The sequence below is a fragment of the Bombus bifarius genome, unplaced genomic scaffold (assembly GCF_011952205.1).
Source record: "Bombus bifarius isolate JDL3187 unplaced genomic scaffold, Bbif_JDL3187 scf7180000007978, whole genome shotgun sequence".
In the NCBI taxonomy this organism is placed as follows: Eukaryota; Metazoa; Arthropoda; class Insecta; order Hymenoptera; family Apidae; genus Bombus; species Bombus bifarius.
The window spans coordinates 593,323-612,496 of record NW_022884363.1 but is presented as its reverse complement, the minus strand read 5'-3'; the positions used below and the strand labels follow the sequence as shown (position 1 = coordinate 612,496).

The following is a 19,174-nucleotide window of genomic DNA, read 5'->3' as shown; positions in this document are numbered from 1 at the left end:
TATCTGACACTGAAGGATACTGTTGTTCTCGTGTTGGTAAATGTTTAGAGGCTGATCGGCAATCAAGATTTCCTTTGGAACATCATCAACGGAGTTAGGTTGGGGTTAGAAAGGTTATCCGAGGCACTGTTCATTATTCAGGCAAGACGTGACTTATGGAAACAAAGCATCCCGCATCCTTTACAAGTCGAATATGAATACAAACTCTGTCCCCAATGGACAAAGAATGCGATTTAAAATAATTGATAAGATACACAAAATATTGTAGAATCAAAATTATTATTATACTAATCTTTTTCCTAATCTTTTAAATACCTTGCACAACCAAAACAATTCCAAACGTATGTTTACAGAACGATAGACGTTTCGTTCTTGTGGTACAAGTTCGTTTCTTGCAATATTTACAAACACTTTTCCACGTCAGCGTTAAAGTAACGCGAGTGAGTTTCTCAATACTTCTAAGCCTACGACTTTATTACGTTGCATTTCGTCGTTTCGTTTTCATACACAGTGACAGGTCCGAGAATCAACACGCGTACTATGCGGGCTGGCTGATGGGAACTGGAAGCGGAAGCTGTTCATAATTCAGCGTCGCATTCTAAATGAACGACACTCAACTCAGTGAAACGATCTAAAGAGAGACTACTCATTCAGATGCTAAAATCCTTCAGAAACTACAACCACGAGTTGGTCAAAGATACATTTATAAAAATATTCTTTTTCTTTGACGACATAAAATATGAACCGCGAAATAAGAATCTACGCCAGAGGTTGCAAAAAAATATCTTATCGTGTACCGATTGACACATGGTGGCGTGGAACCGGCGCTCCTCAAGCTGCACGTGCTACTGTGGTTGTTCTGTTTCGTGTAAATCGGTCGATTGCTCGGAGCCAAGCTGATACGTTCGGCAATCCGAAATCGTGGTATCGTCGGTTTGTGATAAATCATCGTTTCTTCACCAATCCAGTAAACTTCGTCGATCAAAAACTCACACTTTCATATCTCAGTTCGATTCTTCCTCGTATCACGAGGAACGAAATCAAACTTCGTCACGACCAATCCCTTTATCCTCGTAGTCTAATTGCAAAGCGATCACCACTACACACCTGGACAAACTCGAACGATCGGATGTCTCATAGACCACGTAGACAGAAACGATCGGTTCGTAACGATTCGACCGCGCCACGGAATTCGAAGTGTTCGTACCTTATTTAGGGAGCGTGATCAAGGACCGAATGGAATGTCGAGTTCGCGACGATCCAACGTACCGTTTGTCTGTCCGTTTGTCCGTACGTATCTATGTGTATAACCGCGTCGCAGCCACAGAACCGGGGGAACGATGCTGCTGCGGAGGAAGCCCGACGTGAAGTATCGAGGGAGCCAAGCGTTGGCTACGATTTCGCCCGCCAGCGGCATTAGACTCGACTGCCCGTCGACCGACTCCGCTCGTAATAACAAAGCGTATCGCGACCTATCAGAGGCTGCTTTGATTCCCGCGGCCCTGCGCCACGTTCACGTTTGCACACGCGGTCTGCGATCAGCTGTGCCCGCAACAAACATACCGATCGAAAGATGCAGCCGCGAGCATTCGAGGAATCGTCTCGCAGTTTTTCTTTGCGCATGGATATTCAGAGCGTGGTTTAAACGAAGCGTGTTTCAGCAATTGTTAGGCCTTTGTGATCGGTTTGATTGCTTTCTGATCGAGCGAATTTCGCGGTTACCTCGCTATAGAATCTTCGATAATTGGATATCTGTATGGATGTTTCGATTATAGCATTCTAAATGCGGAGCTCTTGACAGAACTTGAGAAATATTGGCAGAATATTGCAGCTTTTAGTAGATATAGAGGGGAATTCTAGAGTACGTGATACGATACACGCAGAAATGTAATTTTTTATTTCTGGATATCCGTATCAGTTAAAATCTTATAGAAGTGCTAGACGGCGTGTGCAGTAGATTTTATCAAGAGCGATAAGATTCATCGATGGCCGACAAAATGCACATCACAGACTTATACAAAATGTATTTTAAATAGGTAACTAACGCTTTTCAGATGCGACAGGACTTTTAGAAGCAGTAACGTTTGGAGTTTCGTTTCTGCCTCCATAATGTAGACTGGTTCTTCGACGAATTCGAAGGTTAACGAATATCTTTCACTGGAATTCACTGCAACGAGAAAGTAGCATGGAAAAGGGTGGATGACCCTTTTTGGAGGAATCAAGAGAAGAAACATCTGGCAGATGTGGTGGTCCAAGAACAGGAGGGACAACAGACGTAGCACAGTTATTTCTCGCGTAAAACTACACGCATTTTTACTCTAAGCGTGCGGCGAAGTATCCTGCACGTTACACGCGCTGTATTTCACAACAGGTTGAACGCAGAACTATACTTTCCGCCATACACCAACGTGCGAATTCCTATAAATTTTCAAACGTCGCCGTATTCGCGTATAAATTATTCATTCTACTTTCTTGAGTTATTGCTCCCATAACATTTATATTGTTGCCTTTCTTCTCTACTTGAGCCTCTCATTACACAGATACACAATTTTTTAATATTCGATTCTCAAGAAACAAATTACTTCAGAAATTTGTTCATCGCAAATAAGTAAATTCCAGGGTAACACTAGAAAACAGGGTTACATTATTTTTTAATTTATGAAGTTGGCCAATGCGACTTCTGATTCGCTCATTTGAACAATGATATTATTACTGCAAAAAGAAAAACAAATATTCTCATGAATATGCAATAATTTTCAAACAAATCCTACATTATCAAACTCTAACTCTGTAAAATGCAAATTTCGTAACGAAGCATCAGTGAAAACAAACTATTGCGAAAGAATGGGACACCATCGTCCCGTCACGGCACCTGCAATCGATTCACCTTGAACCAATGCGAACTAACCTACTCCCAATGTACTTTTCCACGTAAGAACGTTTACAACACCTGCTATTCTTCGATGCTAACGAGGCGATTCGATTCGAGATGGACGCTCATTTCGCGATTCCCTCTCGTTTTAATCGAGCAAGTCTCGAACAAAGCAACGTCTGTGGCCAATCTCGGCCGGTCACGCGTACTAATTGCGTGCTACATCTCGCGGTCGACACGCGCAAGTAGGCGGACTACCGTACTTACGCTGGTTGAAAGCTTCGTTAGCTGAGGAATTGAGAAAACGCGGTGTCGCGAGCCAAGAAAATCCACGAATGACTGGCACTGTCGACGATCTTCACGGAGAAAGCAACGTCCGTGACAATCGCACGCTGACCGCTCGACAGCTCGAACGAATCGAGAACGTGCGTGCGAGACATTCGCGAATTTCTATCTTTCTACGCTAAATCTGTCTTCCGACGTGCTTAAACTCAATGCCTCACGATTCATTCGACGACTCTGGTCACCAGAGTTATTCGAGGTAGCTGTCTCAACTTGTCTCGCGTAATTTGTATCTTTGAGAGAAGTTAATAAACTGTATTATGGATACGATTTGTGTCTGTCACGCGTGAAAGATAATACGCGGTTGGTAAGTATGTTACCACGCAGAAGAATGCTTTATCCTGAAGTAATAGGATGGACAATAATAAAGTAATTTCTACGAAGAACACGAGTTAACTGGGGATTGCTTCTAACTCGAAAATGTGACAGCGCGTGGCCATTTAAAGGGATTCACTGGAAAGAATCGAGCGCAGTGAATCATTAAGAACGGCCTCGTTTGTTGAGCCGGTTGAAGGATCAAGGACTACCGTACGCTCCTTATTTCAACGACCGCAAAACGTAAATTTTACTACTTCAAATATGTTCGTATTTTGTGGTTAACGAAGTGCCAGACATTTGAAATTCCTTTGGCCCGTTAATTCCACGACTTACGTCTCAGACGTGTCAACGTGATTGCTAACAAGTCTCGTTAGTATCTACACAAATGTACACTATAGAAACAGTATACCATTAAAATATACCAACTCGCTGTAATTCGATGTAAATGGATTTCACCTGCCCTTTTATTTTCATTCTTAGTTTGATTTATTTGTTAAAACTCTTTGATTATCAAGTTCAAAACAATTGAAGTGGAAAAGAAATCATTCATTTACTTATTTATTCGCGCAACAAAATTCTGTTATGTAAGATATATCGTTTGAAAAACATTTATCGTTCCTTTTTTTTTAATACAATGAAAAGATAAAAGAATATGTGGTAAATTCAATAAAAAATTAAAGAAACCAGGAATAATCATTTCTGATGAAAAAGTAACTTCAGCTTAAACTGCTTGACGCGTGCAGTTTTACGCTTATTTGCGAAGGAAATACAATATTGTCGCTAACTTTGATTTATGCAATTCTCATACAATATTACTGTAATGAAAATATGAATTACATACTTCCACACAAACAAAGAAATTTACTACACAAAATATTGTTACGATCTTTGTATGAATCGATGCTTGCAAATTACTTTTAAGTGCATTCAATTCTTTACTCTCCTTTCCTTCAACTTCTAAGCTTTTAATTCTTTCACTGAAAATTCTATGAAAAATTCGTGTTTTGACAGTAATGTGAGATCGGAAAGCTCTCCATGCACAAATATGTACTAGGATCGTGAAATATGAACAGTAGCAGGCGACGGCGACAGCGTAGTGGGTAACGTAGTCGGCTATAAACGCCAAGGCGGCACTCGGATTCGATTCCTAGAACAACCATAGTCACTATTTTTCACGACTCAACAGTAATGAATGACCTGCAAATGCTCTTCTCAAATAGTTAGTAGAAAATGCTCTCCTCAAAAACAGATGGATCTGCTCCTGAGGAGCGTTATTCTTTTTTTGCATTCGATTGCTCTTCTTAAAAACATTTTTCTTTAAACTTTATTAACAGATTCGAAATATTTTTGCGTCACTCCTTTGATCCTTTCAAACGTTTCGTTAAATTCTTTTGTTCTTCCTGAGTTATTCGATCGAAATTAATCCACTTGTACTGAAATAAGTTAATCGATTCTGTTAATGACTGAGTCAATCGAACGTTTTTTAAGCAGATATCACGATCTTACGGTTCCTTTCAACCGAATCATTCCATGATATCATAGATTATAGATAAGAGAAGGTATGAATCACCTTTATGATACTGAATCTAAAAACTGTCATTGTCAATAGCAAGAGCAAACAAAAGGAAAGAAGGACTAAGTAAACGTAATCTCTCTAAAAATCCTGTAATATCTAAAAAAAATTGTTATGTTGTCCGAACAATTGATGATAATATCAAATAAATGTTGAAATGGATATTTGAATAAATATTCGATGTATGTAATATCCATTCTTCATTGTTTAAGAACCGAATGCAGTCATAATACGACACTATTTGCATACGTATACAAGAAATTGAAACCGACTACCGCAAGCTCGTCACGTTGCAACCACGATATTGTCGCCTCTGAAATCAGTTAAACTTTGTTCGCCAGCAATCCACAGTAATTAGCATTTTGCAGACTGAGGATGCCCTTCAAGCCCTGTTGGTATCTGTTATTTCGCTTCATTTGCAGTTACGATTAATTTTGCTGAAACGAATTCCACGTTGATGCACATCGAATTACTCCTCGCTACGTATTAGGTTGAACGAAACGTTTCTTTCCTTTTATAAGGACATGATAGATGCACAACATTTTTGTTTTATATTATTTTATTGAATTATGTATGATCTATTTTATTCCATTGGAATCAGAACAAAGTGGATCATACATAATTCAATTTTGTTTCAATAAAATAAAATGGATCAATAATAAAATTAATTGAGTGCAATTCAAAGTAATGGGTACATAATTCAACGAAACAATATAAAACAAAAAATGTTGCGCGTCTATTATTTCCTTATAAAACGAAAGAAACTTTTGAGACAATATACATTTAGATCTCGCTTCAATAAATTGTAGCTAAAAATAAAAAAGTTAAATATGTATAATTATTAATTTCACCTGTATATTCGAGGCAGTGAAATTATTCGTAAAATTTACGAAATACTGAATGTTTGTACGAAATAATTTACTCTTAGCTTTATCCAGAGACCGCATTTACATCGTCAAAGAAAAAGAAACGTCTAGACGATACACCGCATACCAGAAATTTGCACATTCATCTGCGTTTTATGAGGAACCGGTATACATGAATGAGACAATGAGACCATAAATATGCAGAACGAAACCATGAAGCGAGAACCTTCGATGGGGCCCAAACCAATGACGAAGCTGTATGGTCACGATTTCCCTGTGACAACGTGCGCGTACTTATTCTCATACATCCGGTATCCGGACTCGGAACAATGTCAACGATCGGTGCCAATGAACCGTGTTTGAATTCCACTTTCATTTCTTTGACGCATCGATACCGCGAACTGGCTTTTTCACGACAACGTCATTGAGAATTATTTAGGTCATTTGACGTTATCGAACCGCGTACAGACGATGACAAAAGATATGATAAAAGATCAGATATTATATGTTCTGACCCGTTACAAAATAGGCAAGGTGAATCCATATCTAGAAATCTATGAATTTAAAAAATGGTAAAAAAAATGGTTCATAATTCTGAATGGTAAAGTATAATGTAATGTTGCTTCTATGTAGATATCTTGATAAAGTGATGAACTAAAGCTGATAGCGTAGCGTAGAAAGTTCACGAGATCGGCGTTTAAACGCCGTTTTCAGTTATTATCACCGGATGCGACCGATATGCCTTTGCAGAAAAGATACATTGCACTTGACATCTCATGGCGATGGTAATTTTAGCTCGTTACAAGACATTTACGAGGATACAGCCGGGACCGTTTATTCGTTCGCGAAAAGGAATGTGCATGACACTTACGAGGGATGACTTCCCGCCGCTACTGATTTGTCTACGGTGAAGTTTTCGGTGTGTAAGCTCGTGGGAAAACAGAATTGCTACGATCGGCAACGTTCAAAAGAAACACGTTTTCAATGAACTATAAATAATACACGAAGGTAAAAAGAGTAAAAGAAACATTTTTTACAAATACATATTTTTATAGCCCCTGCAGAAATTTCAAATTCATATACGGTATTGAGTACCTCTGTAAACTCTCGTCTTTTAGAAGTCGATATTTGAACAGAGAAATAGAACTGCGATAAGAGAGCAAAGGTCAAAGGGCATCGTCAAATCAACAAAATAATCCGGGTTTCTTTTGAACGTTTCCTGTGGAGAATTGCTATTTCGATCCGTGCCACACGTTGCTGTCTAGACCGAACAAGTTATTCTCGGCCCACGCTTTAGTACCATAATAAGCGCGACAAAGGCATTCCTTTGCTGCCATCTGTTAGAGAATGTAGCCAACTACTCGGTTTGATTGACTGTGCTCTGCAGAACCTGCGAGACACCACACGGAAAACAACAGTATTTGTCTGCATTTTGTCGCATGAGCAACTCGCCGGGAAGCGAGCCAATGTTAATTCGAAGCATCGTACCACTTTTCCGTGATTGCCTCGTGGTGATAATCGTCAGCACTCCGGCCACTGAATAGCGGCGCATCGAAACGCGACAAACAATACGCTTTTGTTTTTCTGTTCTCCTATCGTTTACCGATCGGACTCTTTACATTAAAAAAACTATCAAATTAAACAGTGAATATTTATCACTGTCGAAATTATACTGGCGATATGAAAGTTAGTTATATTGGCTAACAATAAAACTTTCACTTACCCATCTCCCTGAAGTCTATTATCGACGACTTGAGAGGGTAACGGAGCCGACAACTGTCTGACCAAATCATCCCATTCCCTTTCTCTCTGTTGGAACTTCTCCTGCAGCCTTTGCTTCTGCTTTTGGTACTCTTTAAACAGGTCGCCGTTATAACTCTGCTCGAGATGCTCTCCACCTAGGGAAGCCCGAACAGGCATCGCAGTAGGTTCCGTGATCTTTGCCGCGACTCCGGTTGGTTTTTCTGCCAAGGAATCTCTTCTCGAACTTCTGGCCGTCGATGGGGCGGGAGATTCTCTGCCTGCAACTCTACGCTCTGGCGTGGAGGCTGCAGAAGGGTCAGCTTTGATACCTAAAATGAGACGCATGTAAAAGTATTAAAAATAACAATTTATGACATATTACTGTATTAATAAATAAAAATAAGAATAGGTAGGCTTACCCTCGGGACTCTTCGATTGTCCTCTCGTCCTCGGCGGAGCTTTCGGCTGGCTGTTGGTCGTTGTTTCTTGTATAGAAGGCAGTTGCTGAAATTCAGCGTAGCTCGAGCTAAGAAAGACGTCACCCTCGTTCTCAAAGAGTCTGTCCACGCTGGTGTTCATTAATTTGTTATTCTTAAAACCGGTTAGATGAAAGCTCGCGAAAGATGATCTTGACATCGGGTTTATATCACCGGTAGACAAAGCCATTAGCGCCGCAGATGGTATCGGCGTATTTTTAGGTCCGGGACTCCTTGGTCCAAGCCCAGCTTCTAAAGCGGGCACTAAACTTCGTGACATCATGTCAGCCGCGGATCTTGGCCTGGTGAACGGCATCGCGCTATGCGGGAAGGTCTTCGGCTTTATAGGGGTGATCAACATGTGTTCCGTCCAGGAGGTCTCCAAAGATGGTCTCTCGAGCCGTTCCACATCCACGTTTAACGTTCGTTGAGCGAAAGGTACGGCGAACGTTTCCGGCGGTATACTTTGTAGCCAAGAAAGCAGACTTAGGTCAGAATCACTGAAACCTACTGAGCCGTCTAACAGTCTGGAAAAATTCATTTCCACCTGTAATACAAATTTATATCTTAATTATCGTTAATTATCTTTAAACTATAAAGGGAAGTAAAGTTAATATATATCTAATAATATCTACGTACTTCAAGTACAAATATAAATATTACTCGAAGTATCTGTCCTAGTATTTCAAATAAAAAAGATAGTCGGATTAAAGATAAAATGAAAACAAATGTTACCTGTTCGCTCTCCTTCGAGCCTGTAGCTTTAGCCTGACAATAATTAACGCAAGACTCATACAAAATGCCCTTGATGATCAACTGTATGAGCCGATCGTTTTTCGCGGAGGTGACGGGATGAGCAGGATCGGTGCTCTTTCTGTCGCCAGGCAGAAATTTCTCAACCAACGGATGCACCTCGCGAAAGCACTGAACTCTGGCATTGCTAGGATTCCAGTCCTTATATTGCAAGTGGTCCGTGAGTCGCGGTAGCGTTAGCAATAGGCACAAGCTGCTGTACTCTTCTTTCGATGGCGCGACCTTCTCGAGGTCGCTCAAAACCTTGACAACCTCTTCGACCGCATTGTCGACACTCCCGTTTGTCCCGGCGGCGATCAAGTTCGCCTCGGACTTGATACACAGCAACTCCACGTACTTGTGCCTGAGGATCGAGTAGGTGAACTTTCTCATATCGAAATCCGGCAGCGCCTCCAACGGCTGAATGAACTCGAGCACGTCGTCCCATTGTCCATCGAGGATCAGCTGACGAAGGAACAGGACGTCGTCGCTGTACTGACCATTTATCACGCCAGTTTCTCGTTCCAACGAAAGCTGCGAGATGTGAAGGTCACGGCTATGGAGGAACTCCAAGGTTAGTCGTACCACATCCTCCTCGCGCAGCGTCAGGTGCGCCGCCGGCATCACGTACCGAATACGCAACCTGGACAGTTTCCAGAGCAGAGAATTACAGCCTCGACCTTTTGTATCGAGCGTGACGAGTTACAAGAAATTTCATTGATAAACGGTCGAATGAAATACGGCTCGACAATTTCGATGATATTGTGACATCTACCAATTTTATGCAGCTTGCATATATAGGTTATATCTGTACATTATATTGAACCAAGGGAAAAAACGATTTTCTGTTAATACAAAAACAAAGACCTACATATAGATTATGTGAGTCGAGAATGTGGGTAGGTTGATATCGAAATTGTTTTGCTCAATGCTAATTTTGCGATCGATAATACTAAGGTTCAACGCATCACGATCTGATTCACCGGGATTGCTGTTCGGACGATACGTGTTATTGCAAAACTGAGTAATGTTACGCTCGTAAGGAATGTGCGAAATCCTTGCTTTTATAAGTTCGTTGCACTTCGAGGCCACCGGCCCTGCTGACACGCCCTGATTGTCGCACGAACTGGGTGGATAGATTCGGACGTTGATTTGCTATTCCCCTACTAAACTACTCTTTCCTGTGCGTGAATATTTCAAACATAAAATCGCCCGCGTTTGCTTCCGTTTGTATATCGTTTCGATGTTTCTAACTCATAGATTCACCGGTCAGACGATGAAATCGCACGAGTTGCTTCTTGAATGAAATATGCACAGCGGGAAGGCTCGGAAACGTTTAGTAGATTGGAACGATGACATGGATTTACACGAGGGCCGTTATTATGCGGCCACCATATGACGATGATATTCCATTTCGTTGCAAAATCCTACAGACTCGATGCAGCAGGGAGAAACTTGATATTTCGAGCAACCCCGTAAAATCTCCTACTTTATATTCCTCTGGAAATCTCGTTCTATCCAACTTGCTGGGAATCGAAGCGCGAACGACGTTGGCGGAGAATATGGGTATGAGGAAAATTGTTATCGACTGCCTCCATATGGTGCCGAAAGTTTCTTTCGAAGCGGCTCTTGATCAAAGGGTGTGAATTACGAGATTTGTATTGCTTCACCGACCAGATGAAATACGACGAAACGAAAGGTGATTTCTATGGCTGAAAGATTTCACCAAAAATACATTTTTATTAAAAATATATATATATATATATAGCATATGAAATCGCGATGAAAGCAATACAGGTGACAAGCGTGACAATACATGAATTTCGTAAAACAGTGACCCATAAAAGTCTTCTGCGAATTTGCTAAATTTCCCAAGTTTGTAACATGCTGGCTTGACAAAAGTGCGTGCCAGACGAAATACGTGACATCAGCACCTTCGTCCGTTAATTTATGTGTCTTTAAAGCCCGCTGCGCAGATTCGATCGAACTGTTGAACGATCAACGGTAAAGTACAACAATGGGGCAATTAACGATGGTAAGATCGCAATAATTGACGTTTGAAATCGTAATATGTACACTAAATTATAAAATATCACGCTCATACTTGATAATATTTGATTTCAGTTTTTAATGGCTATTTTCCTAGTCCACTATGCGTTTGCTGACATTATGATACAACCTGGATACGAACATTCACACTCTACACAGAAATCAGATTTGGAGGAAGAACATCAGCCCATAACTCAACCTCCTGAAACTCTTCCAAATTCAGAAGACAAAGGCCATGAATCACATCCTCAATCACACAGTCCACGCCAATTAGTACAACAACAGGGATACATGGATCCAGGGTATCATTTGGAACTTTATCCAGTGTATTCGGATTCATACCATGTTCCCGCTCAAGCATTGTCACCGATGTTTCAACATGTAATATTGCCACCTATGTCAAGAACTGCTTACAGACGACTGCTGTCTGATATGAATAGCTACGGATCAGCAGGAATTCCCGGGGCAGTTCTACCCTATTATCAATATCCTCCTACAGTGAGCACGCAAAGTTCATTATTACTTTCAGCACTGTCTCCTGTAATTATCGATTAACCGATCATTTTTTTAGGCAGCACACAATCGATACAGAAGATCTAATCCAAGCGAAGAACCCGATAGAATACAAAGGGATGAACACGATGATGTGGCCACGAAGTCGCCCTTAGATGATTCGTTATCGGTCGTTGATTTGCAAGATCAAGAGAGTAAGATAATTATTTTCAAGTACAATATTAGTGTTACATGTGGAATGTTGGCTAGTTGAATGATACAGATACTCTGATTCTTGGACGTATATATGTATAGCAGAATTTCAAACGAAATATTAGTTATGACCTTGTTCAATGAATTCTTATCGATTCCACTTACATATCTGGTCGTGAGTTCCTATTATACGAATGAAAAATCATAAAAAGAGAAAGAATCGGTGAACTTTTATGATATGCATTACAGCTATGTGAATTCTACTACAAATGATCCATTTGCAAATGTGATCATTTTGACCAATGACAAAAATATATTCGCCCCATTTTTCAAATTATGTTATAAAAGATAGTCCTATTATCTACTATATTACCTACTATAAATCAATTAGACTTACATATCTTTCACTACCCAACTTTTCACCTATGAATAATCTTCATAAAAAATCGCAAATAAATTCTATCAAATAATGATGTTTCTACAGAGAAGCGCGTGAATACTCGTCAGAGTGTTTCATTGTTGGGCTTGAATCCATCGAACATGTATCCTGTGCAGCAACAATACCGTTCTGTGGAATTGAAACCATCCTATAATCCCTATCAACAAATACCAGCCGAAGTAAAGCAAAAAATGCCACAAGAAATGCCAATTGCTAGTCCTATAGAAACCACGAGTTCTTTATTAGCCAACAAAGATCTTCATCACGCATTATTATTGCAACAAACTTCCCCCCAAAAACAGCAACAGAGAAATTCCTTGGATTCCATGGTCTCTGCTTCCGTTCAATCGTCGCCAGCTGATATCGTGGGAAGTCAGCGCGAATTTAAAATTTCCACGGTAGGAATTTTTGTTTTATATACACACAATGAACCATACAAAAATTGTTTCATACAATGAACTGTTAAATTCTAACGACTTTGTATACGTTCATTACGGATTTGATCTTATTATTACTAAACCAACTAAACTAGAACTACGAATATTTTTTTTTCTGTAAACTTCTACTTTTACAAACGCAACAGAAATCTATTCCACTTACTGAATGTCATAACAGATACTATACTTTGATTAGTTCGTATTTTTATCGTATTTTTTTTTTTTTTATTTTAGGAATTATGTCTTTAAATCTCGCATAAATCATTCATAGTCCATTCATTATAAATAATTTTCCAACAAATAATTTTCATACACAATGCCCGTTACTATTATTGTATAACTTTAAATTGTAAAATATTTTTTCACATTTTCGTGATTTTGCATCGCGTCTTACATAACGTATGTGATATGCATAATCTAAAAATATGTACTTTGACTCGGATCATGATAAGATATATCGTAATTGATAAACGTGTTAATTGACAAAGAGTAATGGATATGAATTTATTTGCAAATACCTGAACAGGAAAAAGCTGATAATCATAAGGATCAAGTGGGCACGAAGCTGGGGGATATCTACAAAATAAGGGTGCACCAGCACGTGCATAACCACGGGAAATTCAAGGATAATATGTCAAAAGAAAGTTACAGCATCACGATTCCTACGAACGCGCACCACGACGCTGAGCCATCGAATAATTTAACACCGATACAGCCCGCTGCAGAGCAAGTTTATAGTAAGCCAACTGACCTGGGGACAAATTATTTGCCATACACTCAGTACACCGTTACACCTCAATCTTATCCTGTTAGCGATTTCGGTAATTATGTAGGTAATTATGTTTGGTCATGCCCATATCCGTCCCCCTATTCGCCATACAGAATTTGTTTCGATACCAATGATATACAACAACCTGTCGTATATCAGTTAGCTTAAATGAATCTCGACTTTGCAAATCAAACGACCACGCAATTTAACTACATAGCTATACTTTTTGGATTTTGTATAAAATGTTTATATCACGATATTTTATATTTTTTCACGGATATTACACGTCAATTAAGCATCTATCGAATATATATGTAAATTTCATCGTTCTTAATCGATGATTAGATGGACATTTTTCAATAAACGTATAACCATAAACGCCGTCAAGTTTATTAAAAGCTTCCCTACCCATAAAGTGTTACATCTCGTGCCGTTAACAAGGAGGCTGCACATAATCGGACCTTAATGCTCGTCTGCCAACCGGATCTCACTATCATCTCATCAATCGCTTAATCACGGAACTAATTCGAAAATACGTCTATCACTTGACACCCCTCTCGTCAATATTTATTAACTTGTCGGTTTTACGCAAACATTTCCAGAGAAATAAGAAACAATTTTCCTCAATGATCCACGAGCTTTCGCAGAAAGCCAAAGATTACCTTTCATTCCGGTTCGTTTACGGTTTCTTGACTCAGCTCGTTTCCAGATCGCGTAAGATTTCCCTGCCATTAACTCGACTATTCCTTAATTAGTATATTAACGCTGAAGACGGCGAACTCTCGTCCAGGACACGTTTCACAGCCCGGACCGTGCAGCAGCGGTTGCGGCTGCGAGACAACCGAGCGACTGAACGAAAATTCAATTTCGGACAATTTGCCGGCAGCGTTAATTGACCCGAACAGAGAGGCGAGAAGTATGGCCGGTGCACGACGAGGGCATCGAGTGTCTGCAACCGGAAAAGGAGGGCAAACACTGATCGAGCAATTTCTGATTTCTCGCTCGGGACCCGAACTTTCGAACCTTGTATCCAACCCTTCCGCCCTTCGTTCATCGTGAAATGTAATTTCTTCGAAGCTGCGAAATTTCAACAGTGTTTGCCATTCGTTACGCTCGTCGAAAGTGCAAGCGACGAGATAAGGAAATTACTCTGTGTAACGAAGTTCGGAGACGTGCCTCGGAGAATACACGGGCTATGCAGATGCACTCCAGCGATTACGGGCAAGCGGATAGGCGAGGCGAGAACGTGAACCGGGGATAAATTCAGCATTTACGAGCGAGCTTCCCGTCAGCGCGTTCAGAAGCAGGACGGCGAAGGACGAGCGGGAACGAGCAAGTTTTTGGAAAGAGAACGTTTCACGGGCGCCCAGGAGATTAATTTTCACAAGGAGAATTGCGGCTACTTCTTCCTACTTCAGCCACATTTAATTTCCCTTTAAATTGTGAAACTTGGGGAGAATTGGAAAAAATCACATGCCATGCCTTCGTAGTGGTATAATTCGCGTTGTCGATGCGGTAGTTTGAAAGGTAAAAGTTACAATCGAGATTGGAATGGAAGAAATCATACTTTTATTCGTCGATCAAGTCCGTGAGATTTAATGGTCGGTTTTAACGGTTGAATCTAGCAATCGTACAATGTTGCGCGAATAGAGGGTATCTGTCTGTTTCGCGGACAAGAGTATCGATGTCTGTGCTATGAATAGATGTTGCAGTTGACAACGAACAACGGTTAGGTATTTTTACGAAGCCATATCGTTGATCCTTTTATTTGCAATTTTTCAGCTTCGAGACTCGAAAAAAATTATAAAGAATTGCCAGTGAAAGGGAGCCAAAACGATAATTATTCAAAATCGACGACAGTGCAGCCGATTTCTTTTTTTTTTTACTTTGGTGGAATACAATCAACTTTATTGAGATAAAAAATATGAAAGTCCAAAAAGTACAAGGTCGATGTAACTTAATTTAGTTTCGGAAAAGAGAAGAATACTGTCAAACGATGAAATTAATTAAGAAAAACGATCGAATAATCATTGACGATTCGTGTTATACTTTAAAATGGTCGTAAACCCACGTTGGAAACGCGATGGCAATAAAAAGATGGCGAGACGTTTAAAGTGCACTGTAAAATTACAAAACACAGAACGTAAAACGCGGTATAATTTTAGCCACGCGATTATCGATGCTTCGAGGTATATAATTTAAACTAAATTTTTCAGCACTGTTCCGCTTACGTTTCAGCCGGCTCCGTCACGGGTTTACTCGGCTTTCGTTACCAGGCAAACAATTCGACTTCAATTTCGTTTTAATTACGCCGTGATCCTTGTATTTCGATCTCAAACGAGCAATTTTACTATCGACGATAGGACAGGTTATACGAATCCACGTGCTTTTCAAACGAAGCGGATTTTGTAGAAGTTTGAAAAAGCTGAAGCTCACAGCTGTTGGTCCTTTTTTTGCTACAAATCTTTTAAAAATTCCATTTGTACTTTAACGAGTTTGTTCACAGAGGAAAAGCTCTCTTTCTATCATGTAGAACTCCATAGAAACTCTTGTGGAACTGTGTGATAAGTCATCTTTATTAATCCCTCTCTTTCTCTCCTTTTTATGATCTGAATGAAGAGATATATATAATTGAATTTGATTTTCAAAGAAAAGGTAATGGACGAGAAACCTTAGACAAAGAATTCAGTAGCGAACTAAACGGTGATTACATCGGAATATAACGTTGTGTGAGAGTCAATAACCAGACACGATTGTCGATAATGGGTAAATGGAACGAAAGTTTTACCGATGAAAGTTTTTGTTTTTTTATAGCCATCGGTTCTTAGTGTACGTAATTCGCTGCGCAAACCAAGCAGCGCGCTACCAGTTATTCATAAACGTTGACCGTCTACTTATTAAAATGACTAATTGATACGAAATCGATGGGGAAGTGCGTTTATTGAGCGGAAATTGCGAATCGTCCACAAATCGTTCCACCACGTTTACCGTCCTATAACGACCTATGCAAACTCATCGTTATTCTCGTAACAAGTGACTCTAAACGACTATAATTAGATACTAGTTAAGGGGAGTCGGCATTTACCAAACAAAACTACCGGTCGATATTTCGTTTGCAAAAGAACAGTGAGTAACAATGGCACGTATTTCGATACACATATACGGCCTGCCGTTGTAAATGCGTCCAATTGTTATTTGTTTTCAAAACAGTAAATGTTCAATATGATCAAGATCGATATATTATAATCTTTATAAAACAAGATTTGTGAATAGACACGCGAAAAAACACCAGGAGCTTCATCTATGATATATTGTACATAGAAGATATACAATTTCCAGTTCCAAAAAATATAATATTTATAAAATTTCAATGGAAGGGATACTGCGATAAAGAAATAGCTCTACTTTCCAGTAATTTGAATAAACCAACAACAACCAACCGAAGATCAACCACAATCAAACCACCTTTTCAAGCGTGTTATAAATTCATAGTCAACTAATATCCATAATAATAAACTTTTCCACGTTTGAATATTCCCTACAAATAAAACTTTAATATCGAAGCTGCCTCTTTATTATTGCAAACTTTTTAATTCCCAAACGGTAAAATTTCCAGACGCAAATATAGCAGAGTTTTCAAATGCAAAAAAGTACAGAAAATCGATACTATCAAATATTACAAGCTTGGTGTAAAAAAGGTTTTCCTACCAAGGCCAACATATGGAGCAGTTGTTAGACTGATAACGAAAGTAAAGAAGAAATGAACACGCCGCTGAAAGGAAGAAAAAATAGAGAAACGCTCTTTAATTTGTATTCTTGAACGAAGGTAAAAACAGGTCGGTTCTATGGAACGGTTCTATGGCTCGCGAAGCCCATTGCCCCTAGCCAAGGAGCAAAGACACAAAGAGCGAAGTTTGAAAATCTCTCGGTGGCTTTGAAAGCCCGGTCATTCCTCCATCTTTTCGATGCCGGCTGGCGGCGTTTAATGCCAGAGTCAGTCCACGATCCTTTACTATCGGTGTTTCTCGGCTCCTCGCTGCGTTCGTAATTCCGGCTTTCAGACGTCCAGACGGCCACCGTGACACTATTACGTATGCGCGATTCAAATGTCCGATTAATTTATTCGATAACATTCACGGAGAATCGATATGCGTGTGCCTCCTCTCTGATTAATAAATCCATTAATAAAACGCATAGACGATCCAATGAAACGTCAGAAATTTCATTTTTTTTTCGATAGTTAGATTAGACATTCTTCGTGTAAATATAGAAATTTTGTTCTTGGGTTTCGTCTTATAAAATCATATGTTATGTCGTTTCACGTAATTACAAATATACGATCGAAACGTAACCTGATCGTGCAGTAATCTTTAATTAAAACCGATTCACCAAAACTTTCACAACTTCACAAACCTCGTGTCTTCAGGTCAAAACTTGTCTCTAAGTATTCCACTCATTCTCCAGGATATTTCGTCAGAAAGTTCGGGTAACAAAGATACGATGCTAGTGGCTGCGTCTTATCTACCGACACGATTTATACCTGGAAGCTTCGAGCAGTCCGAGTTCTTTTAAAACACCACACGTATCTATCTAGCACCGAAACCATATACTCGTAAAACTCTCTGTTAAAATAATTAGCCTGTTTCTCGAGTCATCTTGAAATAAGGTGGATAACTTGGTTCTCCTAGTCACGGAATATTACAACGATGTGGACCAACGGCCTCGGACACGACGTCGGACACGGTTCGATTCGGTACGTTTACCTGCATGAAACGCCATAGCGATTTATAGAAGGGTAGTATCCGGTCTCTTCGTGGTTCAAAGCCGTGTGGCGTGCTTTCTTCATACTGGTGCACGAGTAAAGGAACCATTACCCGGCCTGTAATGGAGGTATTCAAGCAGCTCACCTTTGACCCGAAAGCTCGTGGTACCGGTGCGCGTTTACTCAAGAAGATAGCCAGCCGATGACAACTTTTTCCTCCTTTTTCACGCGACACGAATTCCTCGAGAAGGCTGCCGCCTCCGGGAAATCTCGAAAGCCTCGTTTAACCGGATGAAGACGGTGTGTGTCGTCACGAGACATTCGTTTCCTTGTAAATCTCACTGCGCGTTTACATTAACGGTTGCTAAATAAATGCGTGTCGATTACGAGACGAACAAGACGTGAAACTCGTTGTTGCATGCGTGTCACTCGCGTGATTAACACGTTTGAGAGTTTCCTATTTTCACGATGTCTTCGATGGAAACAGAATTTCCCCACGATGAGTTTGACTTTTTAAGAAAATCGATGTGCTATCGCGGATCGCCTCGAACGTTCTCGAGCTACGTTGGATGCAAATAGGTTAATCACTTTCGAAAGACTGAAAGCGAGCCAAATCGGCTCTTGTTACGCTTAAAAAATTGCTTCTCTAGAAAGTCAGTTGTAACGCAACGACGTATTATATTAGACGAGATTTGTCTTAACGATATCAACGAGAAAACTTCAATTTGGCAAGTTTTCAGTGTAATAACGCTTGTATAATGAGTTTTAGCGTTTTGGTAAAAGAATTGCTCGAAAGTGGGTGAAAAATGTGGCGATGATATTACTAGATAGGCTGCTAGAATGTATGAAGTTGTTCGTCAAGTTCGAACGAGGTAAGCAGCGATTGCAGAAGCAGGGTCGAGCGTGTGGGAAGCATGAGATCGTGGGAAGCAGAAAAGTAGCAAGCATATTGTCGGACTGTTTCCCAATCGTTAAGACGATAAAGTGGAAAAAGAAGGGAGGAACTTTGCCAGGACAAAGTCGGAATACTA

At 40.0% G+C, this 19,174-nt stretch overlaps 2 protein-coding genes across 5 annotated transcripts in view; one reads left to right on the top strand and one right to left on the bottom strand.

Moving 5' to 3' along the window:
- LOC117204382 (WD repeat-containing protein 47) overlaps positions 1-19,174 on the bottom strand; it is a 79,374-nt gene that overhangs the window by 44,802 nt on the left and 15,398 nt on the right. For all 4 annotated transcript variants that reach the window (XM_033441723.1, XM_033441719.1, XM_033441721.1 and 1 more), the window contains exons 2-4: positions 8,926-9,625; positions 8,134-8,737; positions 7,695-8,043 (exon numbers count right to left, since the gene is read on the bottom strand). In XM_033441723.1, coding sequence (XP_033297614.1) covers positions 7,695-8,043; positions 8,134-8,737; positions 8,926-9,606 — 1,634 coding nt within the window. In that variant the 5' untranslated portion in view covers positions 9,607-9,625. The remainder of the gene's footprint in view (positions 1-7,694; positions 8,044-8,133; positions 8,738-8,925; positions 9,626-19,174) is intronic.
- Positions 10,897-13,759, top strand: LOC117204386. Its single transcript, XM_033441731.1, has 5 exons — positions 10,897-11,017; positions 11,107-11,529; positions 11,603-11,738; positions 12,221-12,573; positions 13,139-13,759. The coding sequence occupies exons 1-5, from the start codon at positions 11,000-11,002 to the stop codon at positions 13,547-13,549; spliced, it is 1,341 nt and encodes a 446-aa protein (XP_033297622.1). The 5' UTR covers positions 10,897-10,999; the 3' UTR covers positions 13,550-13,759.